The sequence below is a fragment of the Toxotes jaculatrix genome, chromosome 1 (assembly GCF_017976425.1).
Source record: "Toxotes jaculatrix isolate fToxJac2 chromosome 1, fToxJac2.pri, whole genome shotgun sequence".
Lineage (NCBI taxonomy): Eukaryota > Metazoa > Chordata > Actinopteri > Toxotidae > Toxotes > Toxotes jaculatrix.
The window spans coordinates 16,925,327-16,934,333 of record NC_054394.1 but is presented as its reverse complement, the minus strand read 5'-3'; the positions used below and the strand labels follow the sequence as shown (position 1 = coordinate 16,934,333).

Here is a 9,007-nt window from a genome sequence, read left to right as displayed (position 1 = left end):
CAGTATGTAAAGCCCACTCAAACATTGCATTAAAACACAATATTTCAAAAGTCACATTTCATCAGCTCACACTCTAGAGAGCTCTAATAATTATATAACATGATGACACAGATCAGTTCACTGTGGATAATCTGGCTGGAAAGATGCACACACAAACAAATCCAGTAGAATAGAGGATCATACAGTTCAGCTAGAGACTCAGATTCTACTGAATTCACTCAGAATTCTTAAAATTAGAATACTTCAATATGGACCTGCATATATGTAGTCATTCTCTTACTTTGGTATACATTTGTCAGAAAAAGCCATCACAACCATATTTTTAGAATCGTTATAGAGCATCAAACCATGTATGCGCATGTTGAGTCATAATCTCTTTTAATGATTACCGTGAAACTAAAACAGTGAATGAACTAGCCAAGCAATTTTAAAATATGTAGGGAATTATTTTTTCCATAGCATATTAAAACTTAAACCTATATCTCTGACAATGTCAATGTGTTTTAATGTATGAACAGAAAATGTAAAACGAATGGAAAACAACACACATCAACCTACATCGCTATTTTTATGTAATTTCTTTGATTTTAACTGGATCCAAATTATATAACATACACCTTTAAAAGAGGCTCCGCCCACCGTCCCACACGCATGCGCGGTGTTGTCCCGAGTCACGTGAGACTTGATTTGGTTTCCTGTCCGCAGCTATAACTCGGTGAGTTTATATCCCCCGTTTTCAGGCTGTTTGTGATTCCACTATCTTTTGGCAGCTTCACAGACTGTGCACAGGGACAGGGTCATGACTCTGAAATCATTTAATGAACAAGACGCGACAGTAAATTCAGGTAGTCCGTGTTTTAGGAGACACAACTTGGCCTTGAGCACCGCGCTGTTGGAGGTGTCCCGTTCAGCTCCAGCTGTTGGATGAGCTTTCATGTTACAAAAGTTCGTGTTTTCCACAAACAACATTTATCATACGGGAGTCTTTTCACTGTTCTTTACAGCCCAACACTAGCAGTAACATTAAGACTGTTTGCCTTAACACAGCTGTAACACTCACTGTGCACGCATTTTTATTTACCTCACATCAATAATTCAGTTTCAGTATTTATGAGCAGGAAAGGGGTTTTCCTACAGACAACAGGTTAAGGCAGCAAACCAAAGACTGTTTTTTATAACATAAAAGGCATATAAAGGCAGAAAATAGGGATAAATCCCTTTTGCAGGTGTCTAGAGCCCAAAGTGTCATCTTCTAATTTGTTGTTAAATATGTATGTATATATGTGTGTGTGTGTATAAATTCAGCTTACCTATGACTGACAAGCATGTAGCTAAGACAATGTTTCTTAGTGTTGTGAGTTGATTTTCATTTTTACGTTTATTAAATGCACAACATGCCCGGCTCTCACAGATCTTTCATTATCTTACAGCACGTGATGATACACAGAGATCTAATTAATATATTACGTACTGTAAAAATCTCAATTCTGTATTCAATCACTTTGTAGCTTATGTTAACAACAGAAGAACCATTACAAACATGGCACAGAGCAGATGACTTTCATACCCAGCAGCGGAGCTTATCAGAGTGATTTATGATGAATAGCTGATGAATGTGCTGTCATTAGCTATATGCTGTATAATGCCATTCATCACTGAGTCACTCCAGACTAATCAAGAAATAACCTAGAAATATGTTCTCCTGCCCAGTGTTGTCAGATAAATCATGTGCACATGAGCAGAGAATTAGCTCTGGGGTTAATATGATTCTGACTGTAAATTAGTTTTATGTCATGAATTAGAAATTGCTCAATAATTACATGAATTGGTCACAATTATTTCTAGCACACCAAGATGAAGTTTAATATGGCTTAGTGAAATGTCTTATAGTCACAGATTGACCTGAATATAGTTTTTTGAAGAGCATTCTTTAGTCATCCACACCGTGGTAAACACGTGGTAAACACATAAAATGTCACTGTGGAGATTCGTGGTTTTCACATGACAGCACCAAAATATTTAAGATAACTCTTCTCATCAAGCTGTCATATAAAAATGTTGATAAAATATGAGAGTACTGAGAGAATTTTGTTATTTTAAAGTCTAATTAGAAGAGACTGACAGTTTTAGTAGTGATGTGGAAAATCTTGTTATTCTGAGTGGGTGAAGCCCCAGCCTGGTGAGGTAATAACCAGTATCTACAGTCTGCCCTGTTGCCTGAGGGCACCACATCACAATGAGTCGACATTAGTAATTCAACACCACTCATGCATGTAGAGGAAAATAAAAGGTTGCAGAACTGAGCCTTGGAATAATTCACAGTGAAATTTACTGTCCGCAGATTTTTTTTTCCTTAAAGATTCAGTCTATTCTGCACCATGTATTGTACGCAGGACAGCTTAAACACTGGCTGAGCAGTCTGGTGGATAATATCAAAACAGACGGTGGATTTTTTAATCAGTGCATGTCTAACTCCTCTTGTCGGTCTACAACAGGTGTGGAGGATGAGCTCAGGCAGTGGGACCAGGAGGAAAGGCAGTAAGCTGCAGCATTTCAACAGCATGGTGGCATTTGACCCTGAAACACTGACTGAGGTTCAAGGTCTTTTTAGTAAAGTTAGAACTTATGTGAAACCGCCCAATGGGGAGTGGAGTATCCCCGATCCAAATGCTGCTCTCAGACACCCAGCGGAGGAGCACTGCCGGCTGCAGGCCCTGAAGGTGTCGCTGAACGCCGTAAAGAACCAGCTCAGTGACAAGAACGTCCAGGTCTGGCATCAACACACCAACTCCACTAATCGAGCCGGGAAGGTGATTGCTGCTGTACGTTCTGCTGCCAACGCGGAGATCTGCACGCAGGCCTGGTGCAAGTTCTACGAGATCCTGGGAACCTTTAATCTTCTTCCAGGGGAGGCTCTTCAAAGTGGAGAGCTGAACACGGTCCACCTGTGTGAAGCTCCAGGGGCCTTTATAACCGCTCTGAACCACTACATCAAAACCAACGAGTCCACGCGCTACTGCGACTGGAGTTGGGCCGCTAACACTCTCAACCCGTACCACGAGGCCAACGGGGGGAGCACGACCATAGCAGACGATCGGTTAATCGCTAACACGCTGCCCTGGTGGTTCTTTGGCTCTGATAACACAGGCAACATCATGGTCCAGAAACACCTGCTGGAGCTGCAGGTGTTTGTTTCTAACATGTGCAGAGTTGATATGGTGACGGCTGATGGTAGTTTTGACTGCCAGGAGAACCCGGATGAGCAGGAGGCGCTGGTGGCGTCACTGCATTACTGCGAGGTCACAGCTGCACTGCTGCTTCTGAGCCCCGGTGGCTCCCTTGTGCTAAAAATGTTCACCTTGTATGAACACTCATCTGTCTGCTTATTGTACCTGTTGAACTGCTGTTTCCGCTCTGTCAACGTCTTCAAACCTGCCACCAGCAAAGCAGGCAACTCTGAGGTTTATGTTGTGTGTCTGAATTATGAGGGCAAAAAAGCTGTGAGGCCTCTGCTCTCAAAACTCATTCGTAATTATGGACCACATCTGGCTGACCGAGAGGCGCTTTTCCCAAATGCGCTTATTCCAGGTTCATTTCAGAAACAGCATGAAGAAGTCTGTTCTTACTTCCACACGCTGCAGGTGGAGACGATCACAGAAAACCTGCGACTGTTTGAAGGCATGAGCACAGAGCAGAGGCAGCGGCTCGAACACATCAGGGACAAAATCGCTTACGAATACCTGCAGCGATTCCAGGTAGGATGTCTGTCAAAGTTCAGAGTTCTGACTTTTGAAACAACAGCTGACAAACAATTTCACCTAAAGGTCCATTTAGTATATGTTAGAAAGTAGCTTGAGAAAGTGTTCAACCCTCTCTGCTTTAAACACGTTCACGTTAGTTCTTCACATCTTTTTGTCAACAACCTTTTAAAAAATAAACTTTATCTTCATCATTTTCTACACTTAATTAAAATGGCTTTGTCAACAATCATGTTCTCACTGTGGATAAACACTGGATTAGACTTGTTTAATTTCTACAATTAGACGTCTATCAGAATTTAGTGCAACTGGCGTATTTGTTTGTTTAGTTTTACTAACAATCAAAAAACCTAAATGGGCTCTGTTTGTAATTATCTGAAAGAGAGAAAACCAGCATGTAAAAAGCTGTAACTGGTCAGTGTTTTTTTTTTGCCTGCCAAATGACTTAATTGGTAAATTGATTATCAAGATTGTGATCAGGTTAGTTCTTACCTTTATTTACCAACCAATTGATGAGTCCGCTGTTTTTCTATAACTCATTTAAATTCAAAGGATTATATACCCTTTGAAAGCTTTCTATGTTCTGGCAGGCAGTTTTTAATGCTCAAATACAAATATATCCAACATTAGTCTCAGGTTTCATTGGAGCTGACAATAAACACTTTTGAAAAGTCTAAGTTTGAACTTGATCAGCTTTCTCTCTGTGTGTAGGTGAGCTTCCTTCCACGGAGCCGATGGATCTCCCGTAACATGGTGAGTCCCGCCTGCTGCAGCGTCTCAGCAGGGCGACCTCTGGGACAGAAGAAGCAAACAGGCTCCTTTAATGAGCGGAGGGAGCTGCAGACCCTGACCTGGAGGGAGCGCATCGAGAGGGGTTACCATGCCACCTGGATACAGAGACACTGCACTGAGGCGAGTGGGACAGGCTGTGTTCTGGAAGGCCCCCTGTCCAAGTGTCATGTGGACTCGTGGTATGTTATCGTTGGAGCTGCACTGCCTACACTCAGAAACTCTCCGTTCTGTGAAGGAGGACTGTTAAACCACTTGAATGAAGCCCTGATGGACACAGTAGTAGACTGGACTCGTGTACCACCCTGTAACTCATGCCAGGTGGTTTGCACAACCTCTATTTTGTCCAGTGTTGCAGGTATTTGCGTCTTCAAAGGCGACAGTGATGGGAACAAAAAGAAAAGGCAGTGTCTGGTGTTTGGCAGCTGCTCAGTGTGGGATGCCTGTGAGAGCCAAATTGGGGATTTAGTCTTAACATTTTCTGCAGAGCCTTCATTTCCTCAAAGAGACTGCCTCATGTTGCATGATGGGGAACCACTGTACCAGCAGCAGCTCCTAGGCTGTGTTGTGTTTTCCCTGCAGACCCTAAACTCTGGGGATGCCCTGCTGCTGCCTGTGTTTTCTGCCCTCACCCGTGTCACAGCAGCTGTTGTTCTCTGCTTGCATGTGTGTTTTCGCTCAGTCACATTCAGGTGTCCGCCCCCCTCCGGTGTAGTCGGGACAGTGCTTGTGTGTGTTGGCTTCTGCCCTGAAGCTGCTGCTCGGATTCTCCCTGTTCTCACTGACGTCCATAAGTGCATGAGTCAGCTGTTGAAAGGAGAGGAGGGAAAAAGTCAGTCTTCTGGCCAGGACAGACAGGTGCTGCAGTTTGTTCCCATGGAGGAACTGCTCACTGGAGGACTGACTGAGTTCCTGTGGACCATGAACTCTGAAATCATCCAACAGAAGCTGCATCTGCTCATGCAATTATAGCGCAGGTTATTGAGCTGTGACTCTCAGATATGTGCTGTCGTTTCAGGACTGGTCTCATTATGTTACAGTCTGTTTTATTCTTGCTGAAGCAGTGGACTCGGCACAGCTGCTTGAGCTTCCATCTGCAGTTAGTCAAGGAAGCATTTTTGTGTCATTGCACTCCTTTAATAATGTGGTACTCTGGATGGACGGTTAAAAAAAATAAGGATCAACATTTATGCAGCAGAACCAAAGAAATTTTTATTTGATGCATTCTCCTTCCATGTCAAAACCTGGCATCTGTCCACAGTGCAGCTCAACTGCTGACAGTTAGGTCTTAGATTTGTGTGTGTTATGCTAGTAGCAGCTAGCTCAAGCAGAGATGAGGAGTGGGCTACAGAGGTCTGATAAACTTAGTTCTTTCAAACCCCACACCTTTAGATATTTTTTATTTACAAACTACAAAACTAGTCTTTAGACTAAAATGAGATAATTTCAGGACCTCTGAAAGACCTCCCCAAACGACCTCTGAACAGACAATGTGTTCCCCTGTAAGTCTTATGATGGTGATCCCCAGCAGAGATGGGTCTGCTGCTTGGACTTATTGTAGTAATGTAGAAACTAAAATCACTGACTTTTGACTTTTGTAGAATGGCATCATGCAGGCAAACTTTGAGAGGACACCGTACCTGAGATTACCATACCACTGGAATCCGTAATGAGTTTAGACTGTAAGGCAAACATTGAAACTAACGTGGGTGTGGCAATATTCAACTGAAGCTTGACTAGTACATCAGCATGGCAGATATTATTGGCTGATTGTAGCTTTTCACAGATACACTGGGATCAGCCTGTATATCGGCATATTGGCATTGCCATGACATGGTTTGTCTACTAAAGAGCTCTGACAAGTTCATTTTTCAGCTTGTAAAATGTCCAGTTCAGTCAAATCCTAGTCACAAATATTTTAAAGTTTCTAAACTTCACATGTGCTCATATATATATATCTAAATTCAGCCTTAACTTTACCAGTTAGCTTTCAACTTCATTTGAGTTCAGAAGCATGTTAGTTAGCTACAGATACAGCAATCTACGACCTACAGGCGAGAACAACACTGTCTGATGATACAAACTGGCAAGGCATGAAAATGCTTATTACTTTCAGTACTTGATCAGCAGAACTCGTCCGTGACTAAATTCACTGAGGATTTGAGGGAACAAACAACAAACAACAGTCCAACCCTCAGCACCAAACCTCCTGTCAGTCACAGATGGTTTGTGTTGAAATCCACATCACACAGAGCCTGGAGTTTACCCTGAAGTGCCTGTTGTCTTTAACAACACGATTTCATCCCAGGATGTTGGGGATCTTTCCCTTTTTTTTCTTTTTTAATCTTTTAGCCACCATGCAGCTTGTAGCCAACTTGCTGTTTCCTAATTAATTTCTCTCTTTTCTGTCCAGTGAGAAAAAGTTTCCATCCTCATATGAAAAGATAGTTTAAGTGCACTGAAATCTTTTATACTTCATGGTCTATACAACTAGGGAGCTGTCGAAAAAAAAGAAATGCACCCATTAGCTTCAGTAAAAACATGCTATTTGTTTATTTGTTGTTTTTTTGTTTTTTGTTTCTGATATTTAATATCAGTAAAATGTTACTGAGATTATTTTCATACATAATAAAAATTTGCACTGACAAATGATATGAAGTCAAAGTTCCCTGTTCTTTGAGAAAGCTGAAGTGTCACAGCATCTTCTAACCTTGTGAAAATAAGGACATTGCATTTGTTGCTAATACAAAAAGATTTGTATTAGTTGATTACTGGTATGATTAACCACACTACTTTTCCCATTTGACCATTTCAGTGTGAAGACTTAAGTTTAAGTGGGTTTCGGTATTTTTCAGGGTTAACTTGATTCTATAGTGACAAATGTGGAGCCTGTATGGTGGGACTGCAGATGTACAATACACTGGCACAGTCTGATGTTTGCTAATGTACATGTGTGGTTTGGTTTGTTGAGTTTGAACTGAGCCTCTGCTCCAGTGCTTGCCAAGGATTATGGCATCATTATATTGTGATATGTCTGTCCTTACTATCTCTCAGTCGTTCATTGTACTCAGCCACACTTCTGCCACAATCATATCTCAGCAGGGCTGAATAACCAGGATCCCTCAGCATCTGTTAATAAGGAGCAGGAACTGGAGTTTATGTGGAGGCGTCGTCCACTCACAGTCTCCTGCAGCATGCTTTCATCTGTTAATGAAAAACGGATCAGATGCTGGATGAGGGTAAGATGGCAAGACTTTTCTATGTCCAGTCAGAATACTAAAACAGAATCTAAGTAAAACACAATACAAACTCATCTTAGTAGGTCAAATGACCTGATAAATTTCTAAACTGCTGATTTCCAGTTTGGCTGTGGTCCCCAGTTTTCAGCTCATTGTTTTTTTTTCCCTTTTGGCCATTTCTCAAATTCTGTAGATTAGAATTTTGGGTCAACCTGTAAAAAAACACTATTATCACCCAAAAGTCACTTATAAGGTTTTCATTTTGTCTGTTTAATACCTCCGTATTTTCTGCTCTTGTGATATTGTGGATTACAGTTGAAAACTGGATCAGAGAGCAAATCAGCGAGTCATATTCCAGTAATCTCTCTCCCTGTTTGTCTGGCTCCAGTGACACCATTACCCACACAAGCAATTCAAATCAGACAGATTAAAACAAATTAAAGATTTAGATAGAGGTGTACTTCTACACTTTTTACATGCAAAACAGGAAGTGAAAGAAAATAAAAATTGGGTAGAATCAGACATGTTACTGCAAAAAATGGTTTGGTAAAAGGTGTGTGGGTGTGATTGAGTCAAGTGATTGGGTTGTATTGTGTAGCCAGGGTATAATCATTCCTCTGTGCAATATTCTTCTGTCACCACTCTGGCCTTTCCAAATATGTACACACACACACACACACACACACACACACACACACACACACACACACACACACACACACACACACACACACACACACACACACACACACACCAGCAAACCAATATTTATGTCTCTGCAGCTGATTCTGACTACAGTTCAATCTGAGTGGATAAACTGATCAGATGGTGAACTTGTGAACTGAGTTTGAATTTATTCAAGTAGGAAACAAAACAGTTTTCTGAAATGATGCAGCTTCAAAATGAATTTGATTCGTGGAAAGATGGTTGACCTACAAAACTTTAATTATTGTAGATATCACTGATGTGTGCCTGATTTTATGCATTCTAGCTGTTGGCTTTGTTCCTTTAAAGTATAAATAAAATAAAAATGTGTTGTAACATTATATATTTAACAATATGTGGCGATAAAACGTTAGTAGGTCAGTCTTTATCCATTGACACAGAAGGAAACAAAATATTAGCTTATTAAGTCTTATTAAAGTTGTTCAGATGGTAAGTACGGGGAGAAGAAAGCCAATAATGAGTCAGATGCACATTACATTAATACTGTCGGTATAA

The 9,007-nt window shown here is 41.2% G+C and overlaps 1 protein-coding gene across 2 annotated transcripts; it reads left to right on the top strand.

Annotated features, from left to right (window-relative positions):
* Positions 1–665: 665 nt before the first annotated feature.
* On the top strand, positions 666–7,187 carry cmtr2 (cap methyltransferase 2). 2 transcript variants are annotated; one of them, XM_041043333.1, is made up of 3 exons: positions 666–715; positions 2,496–3,755; positions 4,470–7,187. In XM_041043333.1, exons 2-3 carry the CDS (start codon positions 2,505–2,507, stop codon positions 5,517–5,519), a joined length of 2,301 nt encoding a protein of 766 aa, XP_040899267.1. In that variant the 5' UTR covers positions 666–715; positions 2,496–2,504; the 3' UTR covers positions 5,520–7,187. The 2 variants fall into 2 exon arrangements, with proteins under 2 accessions (XP_040899267.1, XP_040899258.1); XM_041043324.1 differs by lacking the exon at positions 666–715 and adding an exon at positions 811–945.
* The last annotated feature ends 1,820 nt before the right edge of the window (positions 7,188–9,007 follow it).

What these genes read in the sequence shown, in the direction of transcription:
- cmtr2 (XM_041043324.1), top strand. Translation starts at nt 925, where the DNA reads ATGAGCTTTCATGTTACAAAA. An exon ending in TGAGCTTTCATGTTACAAAA is followed by an intron (nt 946 to 2,495) that starts GTTCGTGTTTTC and finishes GGTCTACAACAG; the next exon opens with GTGTGGAGGATGAGCTCAGG. An exon ending in AATACCTGCAGCGATTCCAG is followed by an intron (nt 3,756 to 4,469) that starts GTAGGATGTCTG and finishes CTCTGTGTGTAG; the next exon opens with GTGAGCTTCCTTCCACGGAG.